The sequence below is a fragment of the Ictalurus furcatus genome, chromosome 6 (genome assembly GCF_023375685.1).
Source record: "Ictalurus furcatus strain D&B chromosome 6, Billie_1.0, whole genome shotgun sequence".
NCBI classification, from domain to species: domain Eukaryota; kingdom Metazoa; phylum Chordata; class Actinopteri; order Siluriformes; family Ictaluridae; genus Ictalurus; species Ictalurus furcatus.
Window position 1 is genome coordinate 13,305,496 of NC_071260.1, and position 20,969 is coordinate 13,326,464.

General features: G+C 38.2%; 1 protein-coding gene across 1 annotated transcript in view; it reads left to right on the forward strand.

The window, feature by feature from the left end:
* col4a1 (collagen, type IV, alpha 1) overlaps positions 1-20,969 on the forward strand; it is a 53,732-nt gene that overhangs the window by 17,921 nt on the left and 14,842 nt on the right. The window contains exons 3-33 of the mRNA XM_053626568.1: positions 1,501-1,590; positions 1,852-1,896; positions 2,556-2,600; positions 4,641-4,703; positions 4,900-4,953; positions 5,098-5,124; positions 5,267-5,344; positions 5,458-5,520; positions 5,705-5,740; positions 5,829-5,867; positions 8,286-8,366; positions 8,556-8,591; positions 8,787-8,840; positions 13,215-13,250; positions 13,363-13,407; positions 13,508-13,540; positions 13,716-13,776; positions 14,496-14,531; positions 14,707-14,853; positions 15,079-15,156; positions 15,887-15,970; positions 16,587-16,657; positions 17,253-17,444; positions 17,629-17,797; positions 19,308-19,400; positions 19,625-19,729; positions 19,853-19,950; positions 20,050-20,200; positions 20,325-20,438; positions 20,550-20,717; positions 20,831-20,920. Coding sequence (XP_053482543.1) covers positions 1,501-1,590; positions 1,852-1,896; positions 2,556-2,600; positions 4,641-4,703; positions 4,900-4,953; positions 5,098-5,124; positions 5,267-5,344; positions 5,458-5,520; positions 5,705-5,740; positions 5,829-5,867; positions 8,286-8,366; positions 8,556-8,591; positions 8,787-8,840; positions 13,215-13,250; positions 13,363-13,407; positions 13,508-13,540; positions 13,716-13,776; positions 14,496-14,531; positions 14,707-14,853; positions 15,079-15,156; positions 15,887-15,970; positions 16,587-16,657; positions 17,253-17,444; positions 17,629-17,797; positions 19,308-19,400; positions 19,625-19,729; positions 19,853-19,950; positions 20,050-20,200; positions 20,325-20,438; positions 20,550-20,717; positions 20,831-20,920 — 2,482 coding nt within the window. The remainder of the gene's footprint in view (positions 1-1,500; positions 1,591-1,851; positions 1,897-2,555; positions 2,601-4,640; positions 4,704-4,899; positions 4,954-5,097; positions 5,125-5,266; positions 5,345-5,457; positions 5,521-5,704; positions 5,741-5,828; positions 5,868-8,285; positions 8,367-8,555; positions 8,592-8,786; positions 8,841-13,214; positions 13,251-13,362; positions 13,408-13,507; positions 13,541-13,715; positions 13,777-14,495; positions 14,532-14,706; positions 14,854-15,078; positions 15,157-15,886; positions 15,971-16,586; positions 16,658-17,252; positions 17,445-17,628; positions 17,798-19,307; positions 19,401-19,624; positions 19,730-19,852; positions 19,951-20,049; positions 20,201-20,324; positions 20,439-20,549; positions 20,718-20,830; positions 20,921-20,969) is intronic.

Sequence of the window (20,969 nt, forward strand, 5' to 3'; positions counted from 1 at the left end):
CACTTCAGTTTTTCAACTCTCACAGTCCAGTTCATTGTTTTGCTTCTTTATGATCTTTGATAAAGTGTATTATTTTTGTTTTCGTTAATTAGTGAGTCTTGCTGAACTTACAGTATGAAGGTTAAGGATGTATATTGATGATCTGAACACACAAGTGCATGAATTTAAAGTTGTTCATACAGTACTGTATCTGATATATTTACCATGTGTTGATTTACTGTTTTACTGATTTATTGTTCTCAGTTACATTTTTTTTTCTCTCCTGCATACACTACAAGTCACAGTCATAAATCATTACCATATGGTAAATTATGTGGTAATGATATATATAGATTATAATAAATAAATAAATAAATACATTTGATTTATTTGATTAATACTTTAATACTATTAATATACATTAATACTATACACACACACACACACACACACACACACACACACACACACAGACAGACACACACACACATACATATATATATCCTATTTCAAGTACTCCATACTTCAATTAAAATGTAATTCCTATAAACAGTGGTGTTTTTTGCATACAATGCAATATGCCTCTTTACATATGCAGCCAGTACACTCTTTTAAGAAGCATTGTAGCTTTATTTTATTATTTACAATTTTTTGACGTGTCACTTTTTACACATCACTTGGAGCTACTACGTTTATGAAATATTGTATTAAAAACCTTATTATTATATTGTACAATATTTTCATACTTTTTCATTGCCCGCCTAATGAATACATTTATGTGGTTAATAATTAACAGCATATTTGTATAATAAACAGCATATTGTCCTGTAAGCATCCAGTGCACAAGTGAAAAAAATTATCCACTAAGAAAATAAAGAACCAAACTGTAATGCATCGTCTATTAGGCATGATGTAGTAAGAAAGTTCCATTGTAATGGAAAGCTCTGTTGCGCCATCTAGTGGTGTCTTCCACACAAACATATTTAAGTGACACCGTTTTACAAATCCGATAAAACAAATAAAAGAAAAAAGAGATCTTGAATAATGTAGTAAACAATGAACATAACTTATGAAATGTTGCATCTGTCCTATTTTAGTACACCATTATATGAATTACATTTAGGCATGATATGTATGGTGACTTAGTGGTTAGCAGGGTTGGGGGTTTGATTCCCGCCACGGCCCTGTGTGTGTGTGGAGTTTGCATGTTCTCCCCGTGCTGCAGGGATTTCCTCCTAGTACTCTGGTTTCCTCCCCCAGTCCAAAGACATTTATGGTAGGCTGATTGGCATGAGCAAAGTGTCTGTAGTGTATGAATGGGTGTGTGAGTGTGTATGTGATTGTGACCTGCGATGGATTGGCACCCTGTCCAGGGTGTACCCTGCCTTGTGCCCCATGCTCCCTGGGATAGGCTCCAGGTTCCCCGCGACCCTGAAGGATAGCGGTATAGAAGATGGATGGATGGATGATATGCACTCTAGTTTGTCACAAACTGATTATCTTTTTAACTTCTTGATACAGGGTGAGAGAGGTTTTCCTGGTTTACAAGGCAATATGGGATTTCCTGGTGTGCAAGGTCATGAGGGCCCCCAAGGGCCAACGGGACCAAAGGTATGTAATAACTAAAGCCCAGATAATACACACAAACAATTTATGCAGGCTAATTCACGACAACATACAACAGTGCATGATATTTATTCTAATTAGTAGTACTTGGTATAATAGCTCATGTGTAATCCTGCTTCCTGTTAACTCACTGTACCATTATTATTCACTAAAAAAATCAGAGACTTTTGACTTGAGAATGTTTTTCTTTAATTAGCTAGAATTACCAGAAACAGTTACTGTAATATGACTAATGTACTCTTACAGGGAGATATTGGTGAGCCAGGGGCTCATGGAATGAAAGGAACACGTGTAAGTAATATTTCTTTATTTATACAATTGCTACTGAAATTAACTGGCACTTAAACTAAGCTCTCAAAATCAACAGCCATATATATATATATATATATATATATATATATATATATATATATATATATATATATATATATATATACGTACACACACACACACGTGTGTGTGTGTACTGTATATATACTTTACATATAAGCATATATACATTTATGTTTTTACTAAAGATTTTCAATACATAATTAAGCAAGAATTAGTGCTCATGCAGTATATTTCACAAACTACATATATAGCACATATATATATATATATATATATATATATATAGCACATACTGTAGCTTTATTACAAAATATGTAACCAAACATACACTGGGGAAAATCTACATATATTGATATATCGTTAAATATATTGCATAGTATTTTGCAATATATCACAATATATGTTTATCCTGTAAGAGATCCTGAGATTAGATCCTGAAATGAGCCATGTGAGAAATCTGAAAGGTTTTGTGGTTAACTGTTCTTTCATCTCTCACTCTCTCTCTATAAATATATATATATATATATAATTTTGAGTATCATATATTTATTTATTTATTCTAACAAAGATAAATATTGCAAAGCTTGTAATGACAAATATCGATATCTTTGCTCTAGGGCCTTCCTGGTTTACCTGGTATCCCGGGAATTCCTGGGCATCCGGTAAGTTCTGCAGTTCTGCTTTGCTCATGAACTGAGTATTTCTCTCAAACACCTGTGTGTTCAAGTGAACTAACTAATATTCAACTTAGCAATGAATGTAACATTCTCCCAGGCCACCTCTTTTTAAAAAAAATCTGTTTTAATACATTCTATATTCATCTGAATGATTAGAGGTTGCCAGGCCTCGCACCGCACCGCATTATAAATGTATTTTTAAAATAATTTATTACTGCATTTTGCGGTTTGTTAACCACGTAAGGTTTGCTTGTATCTAGCTGCATAACAACTTCTAATCTGGTTACAGTTGTCTTTATCTAAAACCCCAGAGCTTTTTCACCTTTAACAATTGCCTCTTTAGATGTTTTCTACTTTATTTAGATTAGCCATCATAATTCAGCAGCATTGGCATCAAAATAGCAATTAATTATTGTTATTGCCCTCTATGAATGACTAAAATGCACTAATATGACTTATAGTATAGGTACATTAGTACATACAGTAATGGGAAAAAGAAAATACACCCTCCTTAATTCTATATTTTTATTTATCAGGGGCTAAATAACACTTGTGTGGTCCTCATCAACTTTTATAAACAAACAAATAACCACAAGTGACAGCAGAAAAACATAACAGATTTCAATATGTTGTCATTTCTCACAAAAAAGTAGCCCAAGAAACCTGGTGAGAAGTAATAAGTACACCCTTCCTACTATTAAGAGAGTAATTAGCAGCTAGGTGTTACTAATGAAAGGCCATCTAAAAACAATTTGAAATTCTACAGTGAGAATGATTGTTTACAAATGGAGAGCCTTCAAGACAGTTGCCAGTATTCCCAGGAGGGGGCATCTCAGCAAATGTAGCGCAAATGGTCAGACCATTTAATGCTCAGAGATATAAAGAAAAACCCAAGAGCTACATCATGTGACCTCATGCACCACAGCAGTTCTGTAACAATATCCTTTGGGCTGAGGAGACCATCATGCATAGCACCATATTTGGCAAAAACCAAACAGCATATCTCCACAAACACCTCATACCAACTGTTAGGCATAGTGATGGAGGGGTGATGATTTGGTCTTGTTTTGCAGCCACAGGACCTGGACCACAGGGCCATTCATTGAGACAATGAAGAGCTCTACTTTATCCCAGAATATTCTTGAGATAAATGTGAGGTCATCTGTCCAGCAGCTTAAACTCAGCCAAAATTAGGTCATGCAACAGCACAACTATGCAAAACACATCAACAAATCCACATCTGAATGGGTAAAGAAGAGAAAATCACGTTGTTGGAATGGCCAAGTCAAATCCAGACCTCAACCTCATTCAGATTCTGTGACAGGATATAAAGAGAGCTGTGCTTAAACAAGTGCCCTCAAACATCAAAGAGTAGGCTTATGTGATAGAATGACAAGAAAACATTTACTTCACCTTATTGTTGCTAAAAGTAGTTTTACACCTACAGTCATGTGAAAAAATAAGTACACCCCATGGAAACTGTTGCCTTTTTTTAACATATTTGCACAAGCAAACATTTGATCCTCTTTGAAACAGTGCCTAGTAATAATGTTGGTACACTATCAAATGACATTTTGTAGTAATTTTAACAATTTAAATGAACAAAACAAAAAAAAAAAACAGATCAGTCACATGGAAAAAGTAAGTACACCCCTACATTTATCACACCTTCAAATCCATAAAATTTGAATCAGTTGTTCTCTTTGTTATTGAGGTGTGTGGTCTCATCATGCCAAGATCTAAAGAGTTCTATAAGTCCTTCAGAAAAAAGGATGTGAATGCCTATGAGTCTGGTGAGGGATTTCCAAATTATTTGAAATACATCATTCCACTGTAAGGAAAATCATCTACAAGTGGCGTAGATTTCAAACGAATGCCAATTTGTCCAGCACTGGATTTTATACATGTTTGTTTATCTACTTCCTCATATATTATCAGTTTATTTCTTTTATACCTGGAAAATAATGATCACTAAAATAGACTAATGTGTATGTAACTTGATTGTGGGTCATATTTCCACTTCAGGGTATCCCAGGTCAAGATGGCCCACAGGGACCACCGGGTATCCCAGGCTGCAACGGAACAAAGGCAAACATTAAAATTTTGTCTCTTTGTTATTAAATGAGAATATATATTTATATACAGTATATTTATATATATTTACAATATTTGCATCTAGAATCACTATATAGAATATCAGATGCTATGTAGAATATCTCTTGCGAATCTGTGTATTTTATCATTTCACATGTAAGCTTAGAGCTGAAGTGTTTTTTGACTGCAGGGGGATCGAGGTAGAGATGGAATCCCAGGCATACCAGGATTGCTGGGACCACCAGTAAGGAAAAGACAACTAATTTCACATAAGTAGCAGCTTTTTAGACTGTTCGGCTATGCACTAGCCTCGTGATTTTCTGAATTCATTTAATTTAGCACCACTGCATCCGATTATTTAATTGATTATATCTTCCTATAACTTCAGGGTTTTCCAGGTGACCCAGGAATGAAGGTAGGAGAAAAAGGCTCAATATTGAATTAATTCAATGCATTTTTCATTGTATGATAGTTTATTTTTGCTTTTAACCTTTCACTCATTAATTCACAGAAGTCTAGCATGCACAGGCCATTAACCTTATGCTCCTCTCTCTCAGGGTGACCCAGGTGGTGTCATTGGTGGGTTTATTCCTCAGAAAGGAGATAGAGGCTTTGAAGGGTCACCAGGATTGCCAGTAAGTTGTTGCAGTTTATATTTTCTTATGTACCCCCCCCAATCAATATATATCTGCTTGAGTGGTCAAGAAAACCACAGGATAGAATTGAAATTTCTCACCCTTTTTCTAAGGGGGTGCAAGGAAATCCTGGACCACAAGGACCAGTTGGCCCACCAGGACGAGATGGGCTTCGAGTGAGTGACTGCATCTAACCAGACACTGTAAATGCTTCAAAAGACAGAAAGAAATATGCAAACATTGTGTTACATGAATTTGTAGCCAAAGGAAGCAGAATAATACTTGCATTAGCTGTTTAAAATTCATATCAATTCTAAACCTCTTAAAATGACATCTCCTTTTTCGGACCCTTCCTTTCAGGGATTTCCTGGTGATCCTGGTCCTCCTGGCCCTCCTGTAGGTTTTAAAGTTAATACTCATTTATTAATAAATAACGTGTTGATCAATTTTAAGCTCATGTTTTACTGTTTGATTTCCATTGCAGGGTGATAAGCTTAGTTTTGTTGGTCCGAAGGGTGACAAGGTGAGAACCCAGGGCTGCACATAAACACACACACACACACGCACACACATGCACACACACACACACACACATATACACACCTGCTCTTCATGACAACCAAGTAAACAGATTCTTATATTGTCTAGGGCTAAACCTTCTGCTGGTTGCTTTTACATGTTTATTTTCATGGATGTGCACGAATTTTAATTAATAAAAAAAAATGTCAAGATAATAAGGCAGACACAGACATACTTAGAAAGAAAACTGATTTAGTAATGGTAATGTAAACTTACAGCAGCCTTAATGTAGTCTTGGTAAGCACCAACAAACATACTGATCAGCCTCTAACTTTATATCCCAGCACAATAATACCTCAAGGTGTATTTAAATCTCATAACCATCAGCAACTAAATTAAAAGTCACTCAGTGTGCAAAATGGTTCAATAAAAAGTTCAGAAAATGCATACAAGATACAGCAGCATAAGTGGGAAAAGTAACTTCAAAGAAAAGAAAAGAGTTTTCAGAAATACCTGTACAATTGGAATAATAGAAACAATAGAAAGTAATAGAAACAATAAAATAGATTTGGGTGTATGTACATATGCTACAGTTCTATTTGTATATGTACATGTGCAATATACTTGGAATTTATATACATGTGCAATATCTGTGGAACGACAGTTAACTATTGGGTGTGTGTGTTTGTGAGACTCAGTCAGTAGAGTAGGAGGTACTGGGTATTGTGGCATTGTAGAGTCTGATGGCTGATGGCATGAAAGAGACCCCCCAGCCATTTTGAGGCACATGGCTGGATGAATCTGTGGCTGAACGTGCTCCTGAGCCTCCTCAGCTCAGCGTAGAGAGGATGAGAAGGATTGTCCATGATAGCTTTCAGCTTCCCTCTCATCCTTTTCTCAGTCACTTCCTCCACACTGTCCAGTTCCATCCCCACCACAGAGCTGGCCTTCCTCACCATTTTACTCAGTTTCTTGGCACCACAAGTCCCAATGCCACTTCCCCAGCACACCACAGCAAAGAAGATAACACTGGCCAACACAGACTGGTAAAACATCCATAGAAGCTTAGTGCACACATTACAGGACCTGAGCCGACTCAGAAAGAACATCCTGTTTTGTCCTTTCCTATAGAGGGCCTCAGTGTTGTCTGACCAGTCCAGTTTGTTGTTAAGTTGCAGCCCTAGGAACATTTAGGCGTCCACTGTCTCCACTCCCTCCCCCTTTATGGCGACGGGGTGGGGGGCCGGATGTCCACCACCAGCTCCTTGGTCTCCATAAGGTTTCTGTACTCCTCTTCCTTATCATCTGTGATGCGGTGCTCCTATGTTGCTAGTCACCATGTCTGACAAGCAGCCTTGCAGCCTGACATACAGTTGCAATCAAAATTATTCAATCCCCATTGCAAATCACATTTACTGTCAAAATTCACAGACTTTCTGCTGTTTGCAAACAAAAGCAATTTTTCCTTGCTCACGAATGGGCTAATATTCCTCAGGAAGCTGGTATCTTTCTATGCATCTTGTTTGCAGCAGGTCATAACAGCAAAAGGGTGCTCTACTAATTACCAAAGACACTTCCCATGAAGGGGTTGAATAATTTTGAGAATGGAGAAGCCAGTTGCATTTTCAGTTGAATTTGGGGAAACCACTTGAAGTGATTGAACTATTTCAATAGCTTTTGTTTGATTTGTTCATTGCAAACAGCTGAAAGTCTGTAAATTTTTTACAATAAGTCTGATTTGCAATGGGGGTTGAATCATTTTGATTGCAACTGTTCTGCGGCTTGTCACTGAGGTAGTCTGTAATCCAGGCCACGAGGTCCTGGTCCACTCGCATCACAGAGAGCTTCTCAGCCAGCCAGCGTGACGGGAGCGTGTTAAAAGCACTTGAGAAGTCGAAGCACATGATTCTCACAGTGCTATGTGGCCTTTTCATGTGTGTGTGTAAGCTCTGTGAAGCAGGTAGATGACTGCAGCAGATCCAGGCAGTCATGTACCATGGGCCTGTGGTGCTGCAGCTTCTCAAGGGTCTTCATTACATGTGATATGACCCAATGTAAGACTCCTAGTTAGACAACCAAGCTAGCTAAACTAAGTACATGGTACAAAATATTGTCTGCATCCACACACACCATTATATGCTCAAGAAGATCATTTTTGTTTTTGTTTCGACTGACATACAACAAGAAAAAGTGGTCATAGTGGAGCTCTTTTTGCACTTGAATTTGATGTGAAAGGCTGAATTTAAGTAATGAATGTTAAACTGCTTAGTAATCAACACTTCTACAATTGTTTTAAGAATAACAACTTACTTAACAACTTAACAGCAAGCTTGAGCTACAGTGAAATGTACTTAATTTGAAAACTTGCTGTCAACTCTGGAAATTTAGCATCACTCAATTTGCTGTGTACCTTCATTATTAGGGTGAAAAAGGCCCCGCAGGTCTACCAGGGCCCCCTTTTCCCGGAGTGAGTGGAGGACCCACAACAGTTTATGGACCAAAAGTATGGCTTTTGATATTTTTAGGCTAATTTTATTGATAAACCAGAATTCTATTAATTCACCCATAGCCAGGTTCATTAACTAATAATTCAGACTGTATACTGCTTGTCGTGCATCAATGAATTATTTAAATCTCCAAAATGCACTGCTACTGAAAGGAAGATGAAGCAGTTAACTTTATCTGTTTGTAGGGTGAAAGAGGGGACACTGGAGAAAAGGGTGACAGGGTGAGTGATTTTAAATGCAAAAACATGATGTGAATGTTTTAAAGGTGCAGTCTAACATGCTGCACATGTAGGAGATTTGGAATATGAAAAATTGCATTTGTTTACAACATACTTTCATATATATATAAAAAAAGATAGAATTGATCCTGTCATGTTATGGTTATGGTAAGGCTTAATCTTTCTGTGTTTGGGCAGTGTTCACCATATCAAGCAGGAATCAAAGGTGAACAAGGACCTCCAGGCCCAGAAGTGAGTTGCCATGTTTCAGCACTGTCTATCTTATGACATGCTTTTTTCTTACAAAGACTCAGGCATGAAAACTTTGAATATAATAATAATAATTCTGGAAAATTCCTATCAAACCTCATCAAATGAAACAAAGAAAGAACAACAACAATCCCAATCATCAAGAACTCAGGATGCAGAATAGACCATACAAACCCTGTAGGGAATTAATAATACATTTAGATCATTCTTTCAAGACCTATACTCATCACTTACAGATCTGGACACAGAAGACATCAGTAGTTTCTTAAATAATATCAAACTACAAAAATTAACTGAAGAGCAAAGCGATAGAGCCAGAAGAGCTCTATAACACCCTTAACAATCTGCCTAAAATAAAGTACCAGTTCCTGACAGTTTTCCAGCTCAGTTCTATAAAACAGTTCTGGACTATTTTGGCACCACTATTAAACAGATCAGTATCCGAAATTAAACAGAATATGACACTATCAACAGAAATGAATACTGCCAATATATCACTTCACCTAAAACCCAACAAAAACCCCACTTTACCCTATAGTTACTGTCCTTTATCACTGATCAATACAGACACAAAAATAAAAAGCAAGACCCTAGCTAAAAGAATTGAACCAGTTATTCCTTCAATAATCAGCCCAGATCAAACTGGATTCATTAACAACAGACAGTAGACTGCGTAGACTCCTCAACCTGTTACATTACACATCACATAAAAATCTAGAATCAGCAATAGTGTCATGTAATCAAGGTGCAGATGGATGCAAATGTAGTTAAGAGCTTTATTAGAAGAGAGGCAGGCAGACAAATCCAATAGGAAAGGCAAAAACGTGGTCAAAAAACAAGTGAGGGGTCCGGCTAAGGCAAGAATAAAAAAATGCCAGGCTATAAACAAGAGCAAAACCATGAAATGACACACAAGGATAAACGGCTCAGTATTGTACGGACACTCATTACTTCGCCCTGAACAAAGACACACGACGGGTTTAAATATTTAACCTAATCAAAGAGGGATAATACAAAACAGCTGAGACATTATCAAAGAACCAATAACGTAATGCGGTGGAAACAAGACATAAACCATAAATAAAACAGTGTAGAAAGTAAACAATATACATATATATATATATATATATATATATATATATATATATATATATATATATATATATACAGTAGGCGAAATAAGTATTGGACACGTCAATACTTTTTTCAGTAAATATATTTCCAATGAGGCTATTCACATGAAATTTTCACCAGACATCAGTATTAACTCAAGAAATCCGCAAATATAAAGAATTCACAACATTAAATCCATAAATAAAGTTATGTGTAATAATGTGGAATGACACAGGAAAAAAGTATTGAAAACGCTAAGAAAAAGTAGTTCTCCAAGTCAAGGTAAGGCAAGGAACTAGCTGAAATCCCTAAGTAGTTAGAAAGTAATTATACTGCCTATCTGGGCAAATTAATATCAGCTGGGTTAGTAAATTGATGGTCTATAAAAAAGGCTTTTTGTTACCAAAGTGTCACACAAGAAACATCTCATGATAGGCTCTCCCAAGATTTTCGCAACTTTATTGTTGCGAAACATATTGATGGAATTGGATATAGATGTACAGTATCTCACAAAAGTGAGTACACCCTTCACATTTTTGTAAATATTTGATTATATCTTTTCATGTGACAACACTGAAGAAATGACACTTTGCTACAATGTAAAGTAGTGAGTGTACAGCTTGTATAACAGTGTAAATTTGCTGTCCCCTCAAAATAACTGAACACACAGCCATTAATGTCTAAACCGCTGGCAACAAAAGTGAGTACACCCCTAAGTGAAAATATCCAAATTCGGCCCAAAGTGTCAATATTTTGTGTGGCCACCATTATTTTCCAGCACTGCCTTAACCCTTTTGGGCATGGAGTTCACCAGAGCTTCACAGGTTGCCACTGGACTCCTCTTCCACTCCTCCATGACGACATCACGGACCTGGTGTATGTTAGAGACCTTGTGCTCCTCCACCTTCCGTTTGAGGATGCCCCACAGATGCTCAATAGGGTTACCTTCACCCTCAGATTCTTTAGCAAGGCAGTGGTCATCTTGGAGGTGTGTTTGGGGTCATTATCATGCTGGAATACTGCCCTGCGGCCCAGTCTCCGAAGGGAGGGAATCATGCTCTGCTTCAGTATGTCACAGTACATGTTGGCATTCATGGTTTCCTCAGTGAACTGTAACTCCCTAGTGCCGGCAGCACTCATGCAGCCCCAGACCATGACACTCCCACCACCATGCTTGACTGTAGGCAAGACACACTTGTCTTTGTACTCCTCACCTGGTTGCCGCCACACACGCTTGACACCATCTGAATCATATAAGTTTATCTTGGTCTCATCAGACCACAGGACATGGTTCCAGTAATCCATGTCCTAAATCTGCTTGTCTTCACCAAACTGTTTGCGGGCTTTCTTGTGCATCATCTTTAGAAGAGGCTTCCCTCTGGGATGACAGCCATGCAGACCAATTTGATGCAGTGTGTGGCGTATGGTCTGAGCACTAACAGGCTGACCCCCCACCACTTCAACCTCTGCAGCAATGCTGGCAGCACTCATACGTCTATTTCCCAAAGACAACCTCTGGATATGGTGCTGAGCATGTGCACTCAACTTCTTTGGTCGACCATGGCGAGGCCTGTTCTGAGTGGAACTTGTCCTGTTAAACCGCTGTATGGTCTTGGCCACCGTGCTGCAGCTCAGTGTCAGGGTCTTGGCAATCTTCTTATAGCCTAGGCCATCTTTCTGTAGAGCAAAAATTATTTTTTCAGATCCTCAGAGAGTTCTTTGCCATGAGGTGCCTTGTTGAACTTTTAGTGACCAGTATGAGGGAGTGTGAGAGCGATGACACCAAATTTAACACACCTGCTCCCCATTCACACCTGAGACCTTGTAACACTAACAAGTCACATGACACCGGGGAGGGAAAATGGCTAATTGGGCCCAATTTGGACATTTTCACATAGGGGTGTACTCACTTTTGTTGCCAGCGGTTTAGACATTAATGGTTGTGTTTGAGTTATTTTGAGAGGACAGCAAATTTACACTGTTACAGAAGCTGTACACTCACTACTTTACATTGTAGCAAAGTGTCATTTCTTCAGTGTTGTCACATGAAAAGGTATAATCAAATATTTACAAAAATGTGAGGGGTGTAATCACTTTTGTGAGATACTGTATTTCAAAACTTCTGACTCTTCCAGTAAGCACCATTGGGAGCATTATCCGCAAGTGGAAGCAACATCACTCCATCATCAACCGGCCACGCACAGGAGCTCCTCACAAGATTTCTGACTAGGGAGTCAGAAGAATAGTCAGAAGGGTAGCCCAAGAGCCATGGACCACTCAGAAAGAACTCCAGAAACACTTGGAGGCAGCAGGTACCATCATCACAGAGAAAACAATAGGCCATGCACTCCACTGCTCACGTTTACCCCGCAAGACTCCATTACTAAAGAAAAGGCATGTTGAAGCTCGTTTAAAGTTTGCCACAACTCATTTGGACAAGCCTATGAAATACTGGGAGAGTGTAGTCTGGTGAAACGAGAGCAAAATTGAACTTTTTGGCTGTTATACTACACACCATGTTTGGAGAAGAAATGGCACTGCACATCACCCTAAAAACACTATACCAACAGTGAAGTTTGGAGGTGGAAGCATCATGGTGTGGGGCTGTTTTTCATCACATGGTACTGGCAGACTTCATATAATTGAAGGAATGATGAATGGAGCCCTTTATACCGGGAGATTCTGCTGCCATCCACCAGGATGATGAAGATGAGATGTGGATGGACCTTCCAGCAGGACAACGATCCAAAAAATATTCAACAAAAGGAAACTCTCAATTGATTTCAGAGAAAAAATCTGAACAAGATTTAAAGACAATATGTTTAGAAGAATGGGCCAAACTCACACCTGAATACTGCGACCCATTAATTTCTTCATACAGAAAGTGTCTTGAAGCTGTCATTACAAACAAAGTCTTCTCCACTAAGTATTAAATAAATTTCAGTTAGCGTCTTCAATAATTTTTCCTGTGTCATTCCACTTTATTACACATAAATTTATTTATGGACTTTTATGTTTGGATTTCTTTATATGTGTAGATTTCTTGAGTTAATACCAAAGTCTGGTGAAAACATCATGTGAATAACCTCATTGGAAATATATTTACTGAAAAAAATGTTGACGCGTCCAATACTTATTTCCCCCATTGTATACAAGTAGTTCAAATGCATATCAAGTAACCCAGTATACAAGTTTGATGGTTTTTTTTTTTTTGTCTTGTTGTTGTTTTTTTTTGGCTATTAGGGAAAAGTAGGAAAGAATGGAGAAAATGGAGCTAAGGTATAATGCATGTTTTCCATAATCTGTTACCAGATTTTAATGTAAGATAAAATATACCTAAACAAAAGAAGACATATGTTAAATATTTCACAATATTGTTTCTTTCTAAAAGGGGGAAAAAGGTGACCGTGGTACTGATGGCTTTTCTGGGACGAAGGTGATTGCATTTTCTCTTTTACCAGTATGCTACAGGAACAGGTAAATTAATCTTGTTTTGTGCTTTTACACGAAATATGATGTTAGTCTCTTTTTAACAGGGGCAAAAGGGGGAGACAGGACCTCCCGGATATGTAAGAATCCAACCATTTCCTTTTCTATTTATACTATTTATTTTGTTCTGTACATATACAGCATACATAGTATACAGTAAAAAAAAAATTGTAAACACCAAGTTGGTAGTTTATAAACAGGCTCAAATTTGATTGAAGGTCTTAATATACTTATATCTAAATGCATTTTTTAAAGGGTCATGGTGCACCCGGCCCTAAAGGTGCTCCAGGCTTACCAGGACCGATTGGAGAGAAGGGTAAGTCAGAATGATGAACAGATGCATATAAATTACATTCCTTACTTCTGAACTACACAGTAAAAAATAGTAATTTTGAATTCAATGCCAACATGCTTATTGAACATTATTCATCAAACTTGTGTATGGTCAAATCTGATCGTATAGCAAGCATATGCAAATTCCACCTCAATTTCTTTATTCAGTTATGTCATTTATAAATTTAAAACAATGTACAAATATGGAAAATTGAGTAATAGGCAATTTTTATTTTTTTTTTTACCTATGGCACCATGAAGTTCAGACCTAGATGCAGTGTTATTGGGCAGATGGCTTTTACACATTACCACTAAAACACACCGGACACGATGTTAATCATTTTGTCTAAGCTGACCTATTCAAGAACTAACATGAATAAAAACCTGGCCATTCATAGAGCTCACATACAGTTGCTATGATCAGATTAAGCTTGAACTGTGCAGCATACTTCCATAACTGTCTATATAGACCAAAAAACCTATAAAAAAATTCAAGGAATGTGAAAGACAAACATATTGGAGCATCTTTTCCACTGTTGGAATGTACATTTTATGTACATTCCATACATGTAGTTAAAGTACCCACCTTCAAGTACAAAAATGCTATTGCAAGCTACTTTCTGAACAATATTTCATGATGTTTCATGAACTAGAAACATAATATGGGATTATTCCAGACTAAGAGCTGGTCATTTTTTACAGGCCCCCCTGGGTATCCTGGAGAGCCTGGTCTCCCAGGTAAGAGAAGTACTTCATGTTAACCCAAACTCCATTGTAAACGCTCAGATAAAATTATGAAAATTCCTCTGCAAAAAGTTTTCTCTGCAAGTTTCTTTAATTCCCTTGCCTGTATCATTAATGTTTTCTGCCTCACACTGTGGTGTCCTTTCCTTTTGTCCTTGGGTGGTTGTAGGAAAGAACATTATGGGTACTCCTGGAGAGACAGGCTTTCCTGGAGAGAATGGACAGAAAGGAGACAAAGGTGCTGATGGAGAGTCTCTCAGAGGACCCAAGGGAGCTGATGGACTTCCTGGTCCACCGGGACCCCCAGGGCCATTAAGTAAGTACAGACTGGTTTAGTATGCCTAGGTGTAGGCCAGCAATCTTAGCAAAGAAACTTTTCATTTAAAAAAAAAGAAAGATTTTATATTACAAAAACTACAACACAAATTTTTATAATATTACATTGGTCAAGACTTATAGAAACAATTTTTATGTTCTGTACACCCCCGCTGTGCCCATTCCTATTGTAATAAGTTTTTGATTGTCTTTATTTTTTTTGCAGATGAGGAGTGTGACGTTAATACTGGAGAACCAGGCCCTCCTGGACCTCCTGGCTTGCAAGGAGAGGTGGGACAGAAAGGTGAGAAACAATGTATTCATGCATCTCAATTCATTTGATTTAAGAAACTTAAAAAATAGATTTTAACCACAGTGAAAATCTACTGAAAAGATTTTGTTCCTGGAATAAACTGATACCACAAAAGTTCTAAAATCTAAGGATTTTACAAATGTGGAAGTTATATTTGTTTCCACAACTATTAAATGTCTTAAATTACTTATTATTTTCTGTGAATTCCTATGTGTAGCATAATTAATTATATTTTTAGTGTATTCTAAAACTATGTACTTAACTACCCTATATTTTTGGTCTTACTGTAAATTATACAACAGATAGTTCTGGTCCACCAATTTGATTGGACAAGCAGCGTTCCAAGTGTGTTGATATTTAATATAACAGCACCGTTATATTTCACTGTTTGTATCTCTCTGCCTGTCTGTGTTCATTACATAAAATTCCAAATCTAGTAATAGTTCATTACATTCAAACAATTACTACACTTCCTACAGGCTGTCAGTCAGTCTGTTTGCTGGATGGCAACACACAATGCTCTGTCTGAAGCATATGAAGCTGATTGGTCACTTGCTCTCAAATCACAGCTTGTTGTAAAGCCTTGTATGAAAAGCAGGGCAGGTGCCTCAGGTTGAATCATAGACATGCTGATATTGCTTAATTATATATATTTTTGGAATAACCGATAATTGATTGTTTTTAGTTGACCTTTTAAAATCTGTTTTGCTTTCTGTTTTAGGTGACAGAGGAGACACTTGCACACAATGCTCTGCTAGTGGACCTCCAGGTTTACCTGGTAGTCAGGGGCCAAAAGGAAATCAAGGTAGTGTGACTTTATATGTTGACAGTTTAGGCAATGAATGAAAATCCTCACCAGATTTCAGTTATTTCTTTTTAGATGTCTTACTTTTGAATCATGTGAAATATCTGTAATATCTTGGTGTTTTACTAAAACATTTATGGCATTTGGCAGACGCTCTTATCCAGAACAACTTACATTTATCTTATTTATACAATTTAGGATTAAGGGCCTTGTTCAAGGGCCCAAGTGCTTGGCAGTGCTGGGATTTTGAACTCATGACCTTCCAAACAGAAATCTGTTCTTAACCACTATTAATATGAAAGGGGTCAGAGTATTGTAATGTTGCTATACTTAAACTTTATTCACTTATACTCTCATAAGTGAATTTAATATAAGACAAAGACAACCTGAATAAACACAAATTACTGGCTTATTTCAAATCTTCTTGTAGTTAGGGTGAGAATAGTGCTGAAATCAGGCAACTCTCCCCATGAGTTTAACAGAAAAAACCAAATCCAGAAATAAAGAATATTCCACCTACTGTTCATATCTGTATTCATATTAGTTTAGGGCACATTGTCTGTTTAATATGAATAATGTACTTATATTCTGTTATCTTTTTTTCTTTTTTATTTAGGTTTCCCTGGACAAATGGGTAGTAAAGGACAAAAGGGTCAGCCTGGCCCTCCTGGAGCACCTGGATTTCCGGTGGGTGATGAAAAACACATTTTTATATCTGATTCTGGATTTTTTTATTCATTGTGCTACTATAGCTATAACCAAACAAGCAAACTGTAGTCATTAGCTGGTTTATCTGGCCAGCAAGGTTCGGAAATGAATCAATTTAACCATTCATTCATGTTGCTTTGTATACAGAATATCTTAACAGTGGCTCCAAACAATTTAATTGAAATTTAAGAATTTAAATTGGAAAGAATTTGCAGTTTTGGTACTTGGAACAGGAAACATAAGCAGCTGCCTATGGCAAGATTTAGAAGTGGATGCCATTTTTGCATGACAAACCTTCAATTGTGTGTTGAAAGGATACTGCCAGTTCCAGAAGCACTACTTGCACCCTTGTTTACCACATAAGAGAGCATCCATACACCAGCATAATTAAAGACAGGACCTCCAGGCAAAGCTGATTTTCCTAGTGGACATATTCAAACTGGACTGTGCCATTAGTATCTAGGGAACCAAATGTGCTGAAGCCAGCACTGGGGGCTGGTGCATTTAACAATTTTGCGTTTAACAACTATATACAACATTGTATATAAAACTTTGCCTTATCTTTGAACTGCAGGGGAATGATGGTGTCCAAGGTTTGATTGGTGCTCCTGGGGCAAGGGGTGAACCAGGTGACATCTATATAGCCCCAGAGCTGAAGGGAGAGAAGGGCTCACCTGGGGTTCCTGGCAGTATTGGATTACCAGGCATAGATGGAGTTCCTGGGAAAGATGGACGTCCAGGTTTACCAGGAATTAAAGGAGAGCCAGTAAGTACTAATAGCTTTTGTATCTTAAAAAATTACTACCGAACATTATATGAGCTTGAGGTTTAATCACATAATTTTGGTTGCATCTACTGTAGCTTCTTAAAGCTTATCAGATCAAAGAATATGTGTATATCAAATCAAAGTATATCTATATATGTAATCTACAAACCATACTATTTCAAAGGCTAGAGAGGGTATTAAAGGTGACCGTGGCCAGGATGGAGATCCTGGGACAATAGGACCCCCTGGTGAGAGAGGACCCCCAGGTCTTCCTGGATTTGGCCGGCCTGGAGAGCCTGGAGAAAAGGGCAGTCAGGGAGCTCCTGGTGCTCCAGGAAAGCCAGGAATACCAGGCCAGTACTTCAAACTGTACACATGTCATTGAATGTATTCAATTGTCATGTCAACCTACAGTTGCAATCAAAATGATTCAACCCTCATTGCAAATCATGTTTATTGTCAAAATTTACAGACTTTCAGCTGTTTGCAATGAATAAATCAAGCAAAAGCAATTGAAATAGTTCAACACAACGGATGCTTCAAGTGGTTTCCCCCAATTCAACTGAAAATACAACTTATAATGACTTCTCCACTTTCAAAATTATTCAACCCCTTCATGGTAAGCATCTTTAGTACTTAGTAGAGCAAACTTTTGCTGTTATGACCTGCTGTAAATGAGATGCATAGCTTCTGGCAGCATTCCTGAGGAATCTTAGCGCATTCCTCATGAGCAATGGCCTCCAGTTCAGTAATCTTGTTAATTTTGCATGCTGCAACCACTTTCTTCAAATCTCACCAGAGATTTTTGATGGGGTTCAAATCAGGTGACAGTGATGGCCCTGTAGAATCTTCCAGGACTTCTTCTGCAACCAAGCCTTGGTGGAATTTGAAGTATACTGGGGATCATTGTCCTGTTAGAAGGTCCAATGACGCCCAAGCTTCAGCTTCCTCACAGACGGCATGACGTTTTCTCCTAGGATTTCCTAATACTTCAATGAATCCATGTTGCCTTCCACACACTGCAGGTTTCCAGTGCCAGAGGATGCAAAGCAGCCCCAGAGCATCACTGAGCCACCACCATTCTTGACTGTGGACAGAGTGTTCTTTCTTCATTCTTCTTCCTCCAGACATACCGCTGATCCATCGTGCTGAAAAGTTCCAGTTTTGTTTCACGGAACAGAATCCCAAAACTTCTGTGGCTTTTTTATATGATTATGGACCAACTTTTCTTGTGCTTTTGGGTCAGTAGTGGTGTACGTCTCAGAGTTCTGCCATGGAAGCATTCTGCGTTTAGTATGTACCTTACTGTGCTCACTGAAACCTCAGTGCCTGTTGCCACCAAGTCTTGCTGCAGGTCTTTTCCAGTCCCTTGAGGGTTTTTCACAACCCGCCTTCTCAGAAATCTGGTTGCAGCCATTGATAGCTTTCTTTTTCTGCCCCGACCAGGTATTTCATTTATTTCTGCCCCTGGCCAGTTCAGATATTTCATGTGTTCCAGCTCAGGCACACCTGGTGCAACTAATGAACCCTTGATTAATTGCATCAGGTGTGCTTGAGACAACACCTGTTTTGCATATTTGTGCTGTTGTGAGGGATTCTATTTAGGGAGTTGAATAATTTTGAAACTGGAGAAATCATTATAAGTTACAGTTTCAGTTGAATTTGAGGAAAACACTTGAAGCATTCGTTGTGTTGAACTATTTTGATTGCTTTTATTTAATTTGTTCATTGCAAAAAGCTGAAAGTCTGTAAATTTTGACAATAAACCTGATTTGCAATGGGGGTGGAATAATTTTGATTGCAACTGTACTTTTTTTTTGTTGTTTAAAAATTAATAATACCAGTATCCCGTTCTTATAACAGGATCTAAAGGTGAACCTGGAAAAGGTGTAAGTACACCAGGACCTCCAGGTCCACCAGGACCTCGTGGTGAGACAGGATTGCATGGCCTTCAAGGTAACTTAATACGTAGCTTTTAGCAATATGATCAATTATCTCACTGATCCAAAATGGCAAATTACAGTAAATAACTATATTTATATTTGCTCAAATAGATTTGGGTACATAGTTTTGTTTTAATCGTAATAGTTTTTCAATGCTGTAAATTCTATTGCATTTAATTGCAATATTCTATTCTATTGCAATAAATTCTATTGCATTCTATTTCATTTCTTCTTAAGGTGAAAGGGGTCCTGCTGGAGATCAAGGATGGCCAGGATCACCAGGTGAAAAAGGTGACCCTGGTTTTCCAGGAATCGGATTACCAGGTCCACCAGGTCCAAAAGGTAAATTATAGTTTAGTTGTAATAAAAAAAGTGCAGCTTTAAATCTAACATTATTATTAATAAACTACATTCATAATGCCAACATTATTTTTTAGAAATGTATTTCTGTCTCTTTTTGTTTAGGTCACTCTGGTTTACCAGGTGCACCAGGATTTCCTGGAGACCCTGGCAATCCAGGCCAGGACGGTTCTCCTGGACTCCCAGGAACACCTGGACAAAAAGTATGATTGTGACAAAAATATTGATTTTGAAAGCATGTCAAATTGTTTGTGCAGACTAAGTTGCTCTGGTTTTAATTAACTGCTGTTATTATCATAAAGGGTGAACCTGGCATTGGCCTCAGAGGACCCAAGGGCTCTGTAGGAAAGCCAGGATTGCAAGGGTTTCAAGGTGAAAAGGGTAATTTAGGAATGCCAGGAGTCCCTGGAACCGAAGGACAACCTGGACCACCTGGTCCTCAGGGTGTAAAAGGTACAAGAAGTTGGTATCATTAGTGTCTTAGTCAGAAACTCATCATTAGATACTACTTACAACATTAAAAGAAAGTCAAATGGAACCAAAATATCTGTGATTTACCTTAATCTATCACTTCCAGGTGACCCTGGCCCTCCTGGATTCCCAGGTTTGTCAGGACCACCTGGACCCCCAGGACACGGTGAGCCTGGACTACCTGGACCGATGGGACCCCCTGGGGAACCTGGTCCCTTAGGTAAGTTTCTCCTTAAGTAGCAATATCTAAACTGTATATGATTGATAATACACATTGTATACATTGACACACAAAAACACTGATGACGCCTATATCTCTATGATGTTACAGGTCGAATTGGGGCAAAGGGAGAGAAAGGTCCACAAGGTTTTCCTGGTCCTGCAATGCCTGGTCCTCAAGGTGAGAAAGGCACCCCTGGTTTACCTGGATCACCAGGGCCTAAGGGGTTGTCAGGGGAACCAGGAAGTCCAGGTAAAGATGGATTCCCTGGGGAGAGAGGTGAGTGCTGTGTGATGCTCTGTACATTTCTGTAATAATCTCTTTATGAATATTCTGCTGTAAAAATTGGCAATGATTAAGCTTATTCCACTGTTGAACATATTTATTTCTAGGTCACAAGGGAGATATTGGAATAATGGGAATTCCAGGGTCACCTGGACACCAGGGTCAGCCAGGAGCCCCTGGAGCCATTGGACCAAGAGGTGAAATGCTTACTAGGCATCTTACCTAGGTGTCTTACTAGGACAGGGA